Source organism: Rhinopithecus roxellana, chromosome 14 (genome assembly GCF_007565055.1).
Source record: "Rhinopithecus roxellana isolate Shanxi Qingling chromosome 14, ASM756505v1, whole genome shotgun sequence".
Taxonomy (NCBI): domain Eukaryota; kingdom Metazoa; phylum Chordata; class Mammalia; order Primates; family Cercopithecidae; genus Rhinopithecus; species Rhinopithecus roxellana.
Window position 1 is genome coordinate 108,310,539 of NC_044562.1, and position 14,525 is coordinate 108,325,063.

Here is a 14,525-nt window from a genome sequence, read left to right on the forward strand (position 1 = left end):
TGTTTTAAGCTGCCATGTATTTTTTTCCAGGCACTGAACAAACAGTTAATTGTTCCAAGTCTGTCTGGGAGCCATTGCTTTGGGGTATTCTATACAATTTCAAAGAACCTTCAGAAGCTCACACATACCTTTGGGCATGCAGAACCAGGAGGCAGCACATACCTCTAAACCAGAAATGGAGAATATACTCCATATATGCGTGTAAATTAAACCCTATAAAATAACACAGGCATTATAAAATTTGTGTTAAAACTGATAACAGCTTTACTGATTTACTGACAATGAAAATATATAGCATTTTTTTCTGTCAGAGCATTTATCAACACTTGGCAACCCTGCACTAACTTGACATGTAAGATGATCAAAATGGATTATGTAATCTTTCCCATTCATTTCTATTGATTTTAGTTATGATAAAATTCATCAGTGTGCCTGGGAACGCTTAGGCTGAAAGGTTCTGGTAGATTAAAAAAAATAAATAAATAAGGAAAGGAAAAGAAAAAAGAATTCAACTGAGTTGTAATAGGATGAATGTAATTGTAGAATAGGATTGCACAAATATAGAAGTCATGCCCTAAAGGCTACAGCAACAAATTAATACAAATAATTCTGGCAGTCTTATAAAATTACATCTATCTCTGTAGATATTTCACTTTGTGTCATCAAAAATACAGTCTGTAAAAATATTTTCAAACTTTTTTAAAACTTCAACAGTAATCAAAGTTATCTGACTGCAAGTGACATCAAAATGCTAGCAAATGGACAATTTTAATCAGTTTTATTGATTCATGCTTCCAGTTCTTATTCAGTTAAAAACAAGGCACATTAAATACATCCTCTTATTGCTCTATAAATGCATGCAGCTCATTCTGTATATCAAAAGTAATAAATAATGGCCATAAAACACCAAGACAGTTATAAAAATGACAACCCAGCCTCAAACATAGTATTTAACAGTCCAGTCTAGAACAATAACCCAACACAATACATAAAAGTGCCACATATGAAAACATGCAGTGTGTATATCCACTCTAGTACTGAGCTTACACTTGCTATTCTTTAAAAACATAGTAGGGCTTTTTCACTCCTTAAAAAAGGCTGACATGATGCAAACATTGCAAGTTATAGCATCATTGACTTTGATATTACATTCATATGCCAAAAATCTTTACAGATACATAAGAGAAAAATAACATCAATGATGACTCTTATAGTATATTTAGTAAAAGTGAGAATGAGTTTTTTGTTGTACAAAAGAGGAAGCTACATATTTTGAAACAGACAAAGCAAAGCCAGAAACTGAAGCAGAACAGAGAGCATGCATTTAATAGCAGAAATCCTAAAGTTACACTCAGTATAAATTGATTGAAAGCAAGAATATTGCAAACAGCATGATGGATATGAGGCAGACAACCTTGGCTTAACAAATAATCCAGCATTATCATTATTGTTATGACTGTGGTGGGGGCTACTTAAAGGAGTATCCAACTCTCCAGCACAGATGGGGGTTCCTTCACCTGAATCCCCTCAAAGGCTCTTGAAATAAATCACTTGATAATAAAAGGCAATCCCTGCATACCCACCCTGACCCCAACAGAATCAACTGATGTCAAGTTTATATGCAAAGGGAAAAAAAATATTTTGTGCTTGGAATGAATTTTAAAGAAGCTTATTCCCCCCTATTTCTTGTCTCCCTTTCTTAAATCAGGTAAAGAAACTGTACAGGTTTAATTAAGAACTTATACAAAATGCTGGGGTGCTTTGTTCACAGTAACGGCTTGAAATCAGTTCATTTCCAGATTGAGTCTATGGGATTGGTGAAGGACTCTATGATTTAGAAATCAGCATATTTAAAGTAAAAGCAGAGATGCTCAAAAGAAGAAAAGTGTGCTTTTCTTTGTCCTTAAAGGAACTTCATTCATAGCAAAGCATGCACAAACAAGGCCTGTTTAACAAACACAGATCTGCCCCGGCCCTACTGTAATGGAATCAGGGAGGGTACAAATCATCGTTATCTTGATCTAACTAGAAAGAGAAAGAGAGAAAAACAGAGAGAGAGAGCACAAATGTACCATATTGTGTATATCATCTGGGATATTTTAAAGGACAATTCATCTACCTATTAAGTGTCACTGGGTTCTAAACAATGAAATTTGTTATCTGGATAGAAAACACACACTAAGTTGTAAAGCCACAAGCTTTCATTTGCTTTAAAAAAATGAAAAAGCCAGTGTAAAAATTCACACTTTGAAAGAAGAAAGTTCACAGTGATACCTGGGAGCATCACTTGCTCTGTTTTAGGTTTTCCCTTAGGAAGTGGCAAGCATCTAAAACTTCATTTAAAAACAAAATGAGCTAAGATGCTGTCTTTCCTTGCAGTTTCTGTTTGTTTCAGAGGTGGTGGGTGAGTGCGTAGGTGAGTGAACCTCCAGTGTTTACATTGTGACATACAGGCTCAGAATCCACTTGAATAAGGCATAAAGCTACTCTGCAGTATTGACATAAATAAAAATAACAGCACACAAGTGTTTTATGTGCCAGTTTAAAAAACAACTAAGACTTCAAGTCTGTGCAATAAAAACCTGCCGCGAAATGAAGTGTTACATCTCCTATTAGATACAGAATCTGATGTTAAAAAAACAACAAAAAAGTAAGTAGTTAACTTTACAAGAGGAAGTACGATTAATAAATATTCAGATAACTAGTTAAAATGCCACCAAAATATAGCAAGAGCATCCCAAACTGCATTACTTGTTAAATTCAATACACACTGACTTTTGCTTTGGACTCTGTGTATGTGTCAGGATGGGGGGTGGTGATTATTTTTCCATTTTTGTTTTTGGTTTACTAAGAATAGTTTCATGGTGTACAGAAGGGGAAAGACTTTAAGCAACCATGATGACCTTGGAAACTGGTTTTGTGCCTTATTTTACATATAATTATAATTAAAGTTAACTAAAGTCTATTCTATCCTCCTATACTATGTTTGCAAGTACCCCCAAAAAAGATGGTAAGCTAGATTTGACAATACTACATGCTTCAAAATTTAGGCTTCGGAATTGAATCTTTTGTTATATGTGGATATATAAAAACACATTTTTAACTCTTAAATGTATTACTACTGTAATAATTAGATAAATTTGGTCTCATTCCATTACATCCAAATTGCCACTTAAATGCTGGGTTTAAAGTAAGAAGAGCAAGGATCTTCCTGGCAACTATAATAATCAAAGAAAACCAGCAGTGACTGAAGAAAAAAATGAACTGCTGAGACGAAACTATCACTGTAACTCCCAGCAAATGTCAATGCTATCCTTATCTTATACCTGTGATTCTGGAAGCTTTCAGAGTTTCTCTTTGAGACTTGCTCCTGTAACCAGATCTAAACTTTTCCTTCCCTCTCCAGTTAGCCAGTCATGCTCTAAATATAAAAATGTGGAATAGTGTTTGCATGAGGAAGGTAGGACAAGCTGGAGGAAGATGCAGCTGAGAAATCTCCAGAAACACTATCATTTCAATAGGTAATTCTTTTTAATAACATAAGCTGTCTATATGCATGTCACAAAATTTCTCCAGCTTTTTTCAATTTTTGCCCAAATATTCTGTTTTTAGAACTCATTTAGAATAAAGGAATAAACAAACAGTGAATGTGTCACATCTAACAGGTCACAAAACAGATGCAAAACTAATGTGCATTGAAAATGAGAAAAAGAATAAAATACACTTAAAAGCTAGACTGAATGGCAAATACAAATAAAGTACAGCAAATAAAGCTGGCAAATACATCAACACCCTAAAGTTTTGGAATGTTTTCTAGTGTTAAAAAAGGCAGCTATCCACATTCATTATTTTAGGGTGGTTTCAGTCATCTCTGGTTGTTACATGGTGATTTGTCATTCCTATGTTTGTTGGCTGTGGATTTACTGCCCAGACTCACAATCCTCCACAACTACGGTCCACTGGAATTGGAACTCTTCTGTCGAGGTTCTCTTCTGCAGTTTTCATTAGTATAGCAAGCCGGCTTCCAGATACCCTTCCTTTTTGAATAGCACTCATCAGCTTAAAGAGAAAATATGCAACAGATTCAGAACGCAGGCCAGCTTACTCTCTTCTTCATGGCATTATAATCGTTAGCACTGCAGCAGACAGAGGTAATCAAGTGCTCCATCAAAAACCTTAACAAGTACTACAGCTCAGAAAAGAAAAGTCTAATTTTTAAACATTTCCAAAAGAGGGGAAGAGGCAGGTATTTCACCAGTGCTGCAAAAAGTACATCCATCTAGTAAATCAGCCTGCCTCTAAAAGCAAATCTTAATGCATCTTTTTGTCTTTTAATGTGCTCAAGGCACTTTTATTTTTATTTTTTAGCAACTTCAAATATTGGATCTTTAATTCCATTTAAAATCTTAAAAAGGAATCTCAGGGATTGAACAAAGACAAACCATGACCTATATTTATCTACCCTTTTTTTGAATGTTACTGTACTTGACAACTTCAAGTCCCCTAAATCCAAATTCCTTAAAGACTTTTTAACGTAATTTACATTTAATTCCTTGAAAATGGACCCAGAGATCTACCTTAAGAATTAAAAGCACTCCACAGCCCAGATTTTAGCTAATTCATTTTTATCCAATGGATAAAATCAGAATTAGTCTTGAAATTACATGCAGGCAGCGGGCAAAGGCCTTTAATCTGGAAGGCACTTTGCAATTATGAGCATAGGGATTTTTTTCCTTTTCAAGTTTGATGTGGTTTCAACTATTTGCTTTTCTTGATCTTACTTCCCTAATCTTTTTTATTTATTTTTAAAAGATTTAGCTATTCGTCATATATATATATACACACATGCACACATATATATACACACATTATATATATACACACACACATTATATATATATGATGTATCTATGTATGTATATATGTAAATTCTCAAAATAATTTTAGGCTTATAGCTTTTAGCCTATAGATACACGTTGCTTAAAAAGAGCTCTGAATAAGAGTCAGAGGCATCTGCTAAGGGGCTGGATCAGAATTTCATGACCTTATTAAAAGCTGTTTCACAAGCTATTGCTTATTAGAGATGGACTCCTACATGCAAAAGTGTCATTAAAACCCAGACTTAGAAATAAAGTCATATAACCACGAGATATCTATAGTGATCCAACCATTCTGTGAAGATCATTAAAAATCATATCTATATTCAAAAAATATATTTAATGGAATAAACATGGGCTCTTAGTCTGCAGAAGAGCAAAATGTTAAAAAAAAAAAAAACTCAAAAAAACCCTCCAAATATACTTTACATCTGAGGAATGGTGTAATATAAAGAATGCTGACATCTAAAGACAGAACAATTTATTGTTTATTGCTTTGTCTCTGATTCCAGGAAGACCTGCGAAGTTTATCAGAGCTAACACAACTGACAAAGCTAGAGGTTTTCTAAGCCATAGACAGTATATGATGTGCCAACTTATAAAAACTCAAAGTTTTCTTTAAACACTACATGTATCTAGAAACCATATTATAAGAAAAAAATAACATTTGGATGTGAATATATTTCATGAGGAATATGGTCAGCATTTTAAAGTTGAAAATTATACTGTGTATTTGTTCTTAGTAGAAGCAAGAATAGTCCCTTCCATTTGGAATTGGACAAAAAATATTCAATTATTAAAAAAAAAAAAACCTCTACAAGAAAACCTGCAGATAGTTTAAATTATCTCCTGCTTTTAACTCAACCGCATTCAAGGAAATTACTTAAAACATAAACCACATAGCATATTCATAAAATCAGATTCTTATTGTTTCTAAAGCGCCATGTCTTTCAACCCTAAATTCTGCAGGTTTATTTACAACACATATGAAATGAAGCACAGGCCATTTCTTTGAAGAAAAGTTTTCTAACATTGTGAGGGCAACAATAAAATATTCTCCGGAAAAACTACACAAAAAATGCATTAAATGGTACTTTAATTCCCAAGCATAAATTTTAATTTCAATTTAAAATGTGTATTTAGTTAAACAGTAAGCTAAAGAACCAAACATTCTTTTTTGTAATGCTGGACACAACCTGTGAAAATTTTCTGCATTTAGATTCAACAATGCTCTTATCTGCAGCTCATCTCCAGAGAGACAATTACCATTTCCTTTGCCTTGATCTTGTTTGTTTAACTTGACACAGTGAAGAAAGGGCTGACATTGACCAAAATCCCCAGCATTAATTTATTTCATGTTCAGCATTCATCATTGCCATGGTGCAAGCAAGACCTGGCATTCATTTGAAATACCTGCCCAAGAAGCACTACAAAAAAAAAACCTAGCTGCTTGGAAACCCAATACATTCTTCATATGATCAGAGTCATATGGACAGCTAGAAATAATGTATGGGTTTGTTGAAATTTCTTTTAAGAAACAATATGTAGCATCCAGTTTGAAGTTAAAGTAACAAAATTTATTTCCTGCATGACTACAAAGATGAAACAACAGAGCCTTGAATGAATTAACAATTGGAAATGGAAATACTTAAATTATATGGTCCTGACCCCAAAGTACAAGTTTCCTTCCTTATGTTTTTCTAGTTCTTTATAATGCCAGAATCGAATCACTAACTTCTCAAATGAATATGATTCATTAGTGAATAGAACCATACTTTTAAAAAATAAAAGACTAGAAATCTTGTGTTGCCTCTTATGAAGTAGAGGAAAAGAAAAAGTAAGTAAAAGAAAAAGGTCCAGCAGTGATACACCACGGCGTACGTCTTTAAAAAGCATGCTTCATATTCAACCCTTTATGATAAACAACATGGATTTAATCTAAATTGCCCAACATAACGGAATGTTTCTTATACAATAAAAGGAAAAGAACATGCACCACAGTATAGCCTTACACTTGAGGGCAGACATATCAACCTCTGCTGGCTTCAAGCTTTCTTCTTCAGAATAATCTGACAATTGTGTGGACTTAAATATCCATTCCTGAACAGGCGTTTACAATCGTAACAAACAAAAGATAAAAGCAAATATCCTTGTTTCCTTTCACCACAACTTACCTGCAAAAATTCATTGAGTTCAACCTGTCCATTTTTATTCAAATCGACTTCATTTAGAATTTCATGGAGTGTATTTTCATCCATCTGGACATTGATACTCTAAGTAAAAGAAAAGCACAGAATGATAGTTTGATTAAAAATTATGCATATGCTTTGGCTGGGCAAGGTGGCTCACACCTGTAATCCCAGCACTTTGGGAGGCCAAGGCAGGCAGATCAGTTGAGGTCAGGAGTTCGAGACCAGCCTGGCCAACATGGTGAAACCCCATCTCTGCAAAAAGTATTTTAAAAATTAGCCAGGCATGGTGGCACGCACTTGTAGTCCCAGCTACTCTGGAGGCTGAGGCAGGAGAACCACTTGAACCCAGGAAGAGGAGGTTACAGTGAGCTGAGATCGTGCAACACTGCACTCCAGCCTGGGCAACAGGGTGAGACTCTGTCTCAAAACAAAAAGAAAAAAAATTATGCATATGCTTTTACTAACATTACTAATCTTTTAAACATTATAATAAAAATATTACTTGTAGAAAACACTAGATGAGAAAAACATCTAATATCTTTACATTCTTCTAGTATCAGAGGCTGACATCGAACCAAAGAAAATTACCTCTAATACACGCTGAACATCAACAATGGTAATAAAGCCTTTTTGGTCTGCATCAAACTTATGAAATCTCTTCTTATACCTGGAACACAAGATTAAATAATGGAAAAATATACTTACATAGGCCAAAAAAAAAAAAAAAGAGAAAAAGATAGATACTTATTGTAAGTACCTATCAATGTCTGAAGGCAGTAGGCTAATTTCAGAGCGATCCGTTAACTGTTCTGATCGAGATTTATAGCCCATTTCATAATATAGAAACTTCCTGGCTGTTTCAAGTTGTTCCTAAAACAGAGATACACACAAAGTTCAAGATATGTGGAAAGAATTACTGATTTTTTTTCCTTTACTGTTGATCTTCATAAAATGAAGTTGATCCCCACTCACCTAACCAGCACAATTTTTTTATTTCTTCCAGTTTGATTGAAGTATAATTTATGTTGAATAAATTGTACCCATTACCATGATTAAGATCTACAGCATCTCCATCACTCTAAAACTTTCCTCATGTCCATTTGCAGCTGATCCATTCCCATGATCTCTTGACACAGGCAAACACTGACTGCCTTCTTGTCACCAGAGTTTGCCTTTTTGGAATTTCTTATAAAAGGTTTCATATAGGACGTAGTCTTTTGTTTGACTGCTTTCACATAGGATAATAATTCTGAGATTCATTCGTGTTGCTGCATGTTTTAATATTTTGTTTCTTTTTACTGCTGAATATTCTTACACAGAAATTGACCAGCAAAATCTACAGGATCAAATTCTTGTAGTTCAGTGACAAAGAAAGTAATTAAAGGTGAAGATATCTTGGATTTGAACAACTTGGATTTGTCACTATAATGTGACATGAAGTACAAAGGTATATTTCATGAGATTAGCTGTGCTGAGATTTTGCCACTGAGATTCTGATACTTAGGTGAAGTTACAGAGTCATGAGAAGAAATGAGCTATCCTCAAGTTATTCTTCCCGTTTTCAATGTCCCCAGTGTCAATTAATACTAACTGCTGCTGCAAATATTGTCTTTCTTAGTTTTCATCACGTCACTCTCCCATCTAAAAACTTCCGAAATGACTTCATTGTAGCGTATATTGTTCACAAATCTCTTTCCTCATATACTTGTTATGTTACACACACACACACACTTCTCCACCACACATACACTTCTCAACTGTATTGATGTGAACTGGACATGTGACTTATTGGCCAGTGGAACATGAATAGGTATGATATATGCCACTTTTGAGTAAAAGCTTTCATGGTAACTTTATAGGTTTGCTTAGCCTCTCTTACTCCTGTGCCATAAGAAGGGCACATCTCAGATGAGATCTGAAACCAATCTAGAATGCAGAGAAGAGTCACAGCAACTAACATGCAGCCTTCATGTAATGTGAGGGAAAAAGAAATGCTTGCTGCGATGAACCACTCAGAGTTTGAAATTGACTGTTACTGAGTATAACCTAGAACAAGTCTTAAATTCCCCAACTTCCTATCAAAGGATCTTGTGAACTCAATGGTTCCCAAATTCTGGTTTGAAGAACAGTGCCAGTGGAATGTGTTTATATGTGTTTGGTTATGTTGGTGATAACACCCCTTACTGATTTTTCTTGAGGAAATAAACTTTTTTTCTGGGACAGTGTCTTGCTCAGTTGCCCAGACTGGAGTGTAGGAGCACAATCATGGCTCACTGCAGCCTCTACCTTGCAGGCTCAATCCTCCCAGTTCAGCTTCCCAAGTGGCTGGGATTACAGGCACATGCCACCATGCCTGGCTAATTTTTTATTACTATTATTATTTGTAGAGGTGGGGTCTCCGTATGTTGCCTAAGTTGGTCTTGAACTACTGGGCTCAAGTGATTCTCCTGCCTCAGCTTCCCAAAGTGCTGGGATTACAGGCATGAAGCACTGTGCCCAGCCATCAGTTGTTTTTTCTGACATGATTCCTTTCCTGCTTTCCTTTGTCTTAGGAAATAAATACTAGAAATATTCTTCCTTCATGTTCTTAAGTAACAAAATAGAAAATTATCAACGTGAAATAATTCTCTCAGCTTAAAAAAATAAATTTAAAATGTGTGTGTGTTTGTGTACATGCGTATCTCATACACAAAACTTGTCTGTGAAGTCTCCATCTCCAAGGGCATTTTTTGCTGGCAGATTTTTCATAAGAAAATCCACCCAGTTTTCATAAATAAAATTATTTTGCTGTTCCACTGCTTTTACCCAGCACTTTCTACACAACTTGTTCAAAATTCATCTCCTTGGAAATGCCACCTCTGCTGCTTCCCTGCAAAAACAATTTCTTTCTCGATTTATGGCCCTTCGTTGTGTATGTAATTTATCTATACTCCATCAAGCAAGGAATTATGGAATTTCAAAGCGGGAAGATATTTTTTCATAAATGGTACTCAATGTACTTCCCTTACCCCACATTTCCTTTATAACATTCCAAAAATGGAAGAACAAAGCCTTTGTCTAAACAACTCTAGCGTTGGGGAGGTAACTTAATACTGCTGAAAGTTGCTTCCAATTATTAGAAGGTTTTGCAGTGAGATTAAATCCACCTCCTTGAAATTCTTCCAGTTTTGGGGGGATTAACAAATCTTTCCCACAGTAGAACAAACCTAATGTTTTTTTTTTTTTTCTGTATCACAGTTTAATAAGTATTTAAAGATAGTATCATGTGCTTTCCTCCTTAGAGTTTTCTTTTAGTCTAGAACTACTATATAAAACATTATTTCAAATCCCTAGACCATGTTGTATAATTTCTTCCAGACCACAACCGGTTTGTCATATAATACAATTATCAGAACAAAATACAACACTGCAACAGAGATCTGGCAAGTACCTAGAAGGGAGTAACTATCAGCATCATCAATCTAGATATATGATTTCTATTAATGCAGCTTAAGATTGCAATTGGATTTGGGGGCAGCCATGGTCCACTGTTAACGGCTATGCATTCACAGTTAACTAAAACCATATTTCTTTTTCACATGTGCTATTGTTAAGCCTTGTCAAATCTATCTTGAATGGATGGAGTTGTTTTCCTACCTAATGTAAGGTTTGCCATTTATCTCTATTAAATTATATCTAATGAAATTTCATCCATTGTTTCAATCCATCATCAAACATTCACTCTCCCTCTGGTATCTTGTTATTGGTACATCAAAGATGCATGCCATCAACACTGTAATTTAACCATTTGAATCAAGGTAGACTAGGTCAAGATCTAGGACAAGGTGCTTATGACTTACTACCAGAGACCTCTTTTGAGGCCAACACTGTCATTTAACTGGTTATAAATCTACCAATTTTACAGATATCATATGGGGCTTTCTAAAATGCTTTATAGAATCAAAATTCCCTAATCTAGCCATCTGCTTGCTCTATCTATAAAGGAAATGAGGACCGTGTGTGGTGGCTCATGCCTATGATCTCAGCACTTTGGGAGGCTGAAGCAGGTGGATCACATGAGCCCAGGAGTCTGAGACCAGCCTGGACAGCATGGCAAAACCCTGTATCTATAAAAAATATTTTTAAAGTTAGTTGGGCATGGTGGTGCATGCCTGTAGTCCCAGGTACTTGGGAGGCTGAGGTGGGAGAATCACCTGAGCCTGGGAGTTTGAGGCTGTACTGAGCCATGATCACATCGCTGTACTCCAGCCTGGGCAACATAGCAAGACCTTGTCTCAAAAAAAAAGGGGGGGGGGGAGATATCTGAAATGATTTTGCCATTTTGCCTAAGTGATTCCTTACTAGCTTCTGTGATCACTATTTCTTGATAAGTGCTGATTAAAAAAAAAAAAAACCTTAAAATGTCACAATCTAGAAAACCATGCAAGATCAATGCCAAGACCATTAGTTTCTACGTTGCAAACTATATTTTTCTTTCCTCTCGTTTTTGAAATTTGGTATTACATTTGCCCATTCTGTCTTCTGGTTCCACTCCTATTTCCTACAGTATTTTAAAGTTGAACAGTAAGCTGATCCCAAGCAAGAGAATCTTAACTGCAAATTCTCTGAGTACTCTAAGGTAATTTTTCTGGACTGGCATAAAACTCACTCAGAGTAGCCTCCTATTTCAATATCTATTCGTTCTTACCAACATTTATATTTTGCTCTTTTCACACATAAAAATAGGGAGAGAGAAGGAAAAAGATATTGATAGTAAATTATAAATTGAATAGTTCTCCTTACTCTCCAGCACTGAAGAATATGATTGATGCCTGTCACCTTAAGCAATGAGCTAAATTAGGTCTTACTCGCTTTTGTTTTTTTTCTTCAATTTTTAAACATTACATTTGGTGCCCTGAGTATTTTTTCCCCAACACTCAAACAACACCTGACACTACTCATATACATCCACATTATTCCTGATATCACTGCTTTCATTTTTGAGCACTTGGTTTCTATCTGTTTTACATTTGGTATTTATCAGTTTGCTTTAATCAGTCACTCAAAGTCTTCACATGCCTCCCCTTTTTCCTCCTCATTGGAATCAATTTTGAAAAAAACTGTATTTTTGTGAGACTCTCAGTCTACTTAAATGTCTTCTCTTTATAGTCTCTGAATGAAAAATGGATCTTTTGTCTGAACATGATAAAATCCACTTTATCAAATCGTATAGGGCAGCATTTCCCAAAATATGTTCTAAGTACTAGCCCCCTTCCTACCCAGTTCTACCAAAAAGTGAGAGTTGGGTCTGTCTCCAAATAAGTTCCTTTTTGGAAACTGAAAACATACATAACCATTCTAAAGGTTCTAATTGCAATTGCACTAAAGGAAGTGGTTTTATTTGTTTAACTCAGAATTTCTCACACTCTTTTGTTTGACCATTTAGTCATCTTTTCATGTATATTAATTTGTACCCTGCATAACACCATTTGGCAATTTTTTTTTCTCTAAATGTTTGTGCCAACTCTTCTAACAATCCCCAACTCCCCGAGACATTGCCTTCTTCCTTAATCAGTTCTTCCAAGTTGGTTGGATTTTGGTCTTGAGTAACAGTTTCTCAACATATTTCTCCAAATTTTGGAAAATATGCATAAATGTCAGAGCTGTACATGTGTTATATAACAACCCAATTAGATTTTAAGATCTTAAAACTATGAGCTATTTAGTATTCTCCTAAAATATTTGGTGCAATGTTCAGTATACAAGTCACTCATTAAGTATTGACTGGTAAAAACAAGCACAATTTATCTACAGAGAGTTATTTATCACCTTGTTCCTCTTTCACTTTTGCAGGTTAAATAATCCCAATGCTTTTAACCTTTTCTCAGAAGTCTAACTTTCTAACCTTTTAATTCTTTTTCCCCCCCTCCTTGTTCTCTCTGGACTGTCCATAGCTCTCATTAATACTCCTACATCTCAGATACTGAGTAGTAGCTTTAGATCTTTATTTATGTTACTTTGTTAAGGGGGATGGGAGAATATTTCTGAGCACATAAATCTGTTCATAAAATATGAACTGAAGTTAAATCTAGCTTCCTTGGTAGGGCCAAACACAACCAGTTTACAGAATTTTCTTCCTCCTTCCTACCTCCTACAGCCTGAATTCCTAGCATAAAATATGTTCCTGCATATTCAAATCATTCCAACCATAATTTTTGGAAGAACACATCATCCCCAATCCTTTTATATGGTAAAAGGACTGACAGAAGCACAGGAGTAAGTTTCATTCCTGTGCTGCCTCTGTACAAAGCTTTAGCTAATCAAACTAAAGCTCAAGACTTCAATAGCTATAAACCAGTACAGCTAATGCAGACTCAGCAAGACAGGATGGAGAAAGCTTATGCTCTAGGATCAGAATACCTGGTTTCAATCCCTGCTCTACAATTGACTGTTGGTATAAACTCTGAAAAGAGTCTTAACTCTGTGAACCTGTTTTCTCAGCTATAAAATGGGGGTAAATTTTATCCCTGTCAGAGGCATGATCAGGATTAAGAAACTCCTAAAATCAAACCCTTTTCTCCCACATTTCCCAGGTGACTCTGATATGTAACCATCTTTGGAAATCTATACCAGAATGAGAATACTTTAAAAACAGACCATGTGACCAATGCTTTCCTTGCACTGTCAGCATGTATCATAGATGCCCAATAATGTTCATTCACTCATGCCATGGGAGAACACAGCAATACAATGTCAGTCTATAAACTAGGACACAGGCCCCCACCAGATCCCAAATCTGCTGATGCCTTGATCTGGGACTTCCCAGCCTCTAGAACCATGAGAAATAAATGTTCGTTGTAAGCCACCCAGTCTATGGTATTTCTGTTATAGCAGCCCAAATGAACTAAGATATACTTTCTTACCAAAACTCCCTCTTGCATCTTCTTACACCTCCTCTAGCCTCAATAGCTATTATTTTCCCTTTTTCCTGGATTCTTCCTTATATCCCATGCTTCTAAACTTTGGTATGCTCCAGTGCTTGGCCTTTGGACTATTTTCGTTATTTGACTACATTAACTCCCTATATAATCTCACCCAGTCTGATGGCTTAAATATCAACTCAAATTTATATCTCTAGCCCAAGCCTTCCCTTTGAATTTCACATTGACATATCCAATGATCAGGATTTGTATTAATAAACTGAACTCTGAAGCTGTTAAAGAGACACCAGTTTAGGGGAGGGAAGCTATTGCGGTAATCCATGTAACAGACACCGGTAACCTGAATCAGGGTGATGGCAGTTGGATGTGTTGTGTTAAGAAATGGTTGAATTCACTTCAACACAAGTGTTTGTTAAAAAAATTTAAAAATAAAATAATTTTTTAAATGAAAGGGTTGAATTCAAACTGTTATTTAAACATAAATATGGTATGATTTGCTGATGGATTTAGGTAGGGTGTAAGAGAATGCATAATGT

General features: G+C 35.4%; 1 protein-coding gene across 5 annotated transcripts in view; it reads right to left on the reverse strand.

Moving 5' to 3' along the window:
* Positions 1-517: 517 nt before the first annotated feature.
* The window catches only part of GPD2 (glycerol-3-phosphate dehydrogenase 2), a 150,926-nt gene continuing 136,918 nt past the window's right edge, over positions 518-14,525 (reverse strand). For all 5 annotated transcript variants that reach the window (XM_030916181.1, XM_030916183.1, XM_010353178.2 and 2 more), the window contains 4 exons: positions 7,827-7,939; positions 7,658-7,736; positions 7,052-7,150; positions 518-4,059 (listed from right to left, as the gene is read on the reverse strand). In XM_030916181.1, coding sequence (XP_030772041.1) covers positions 3,934-4,059; positions 7,052-7,150; positions 7,658-7,736; positions 7,827-7,939 — 417 coding nt within the window. In that variant the 3' untranslated portion in view covers positions 518-3,933. The remainder of the gene's footprint in view (positions 4,060-7,051; positions 7,151-7,657; positions 7,737-7,826; positions 7,940-14,525) is intronic.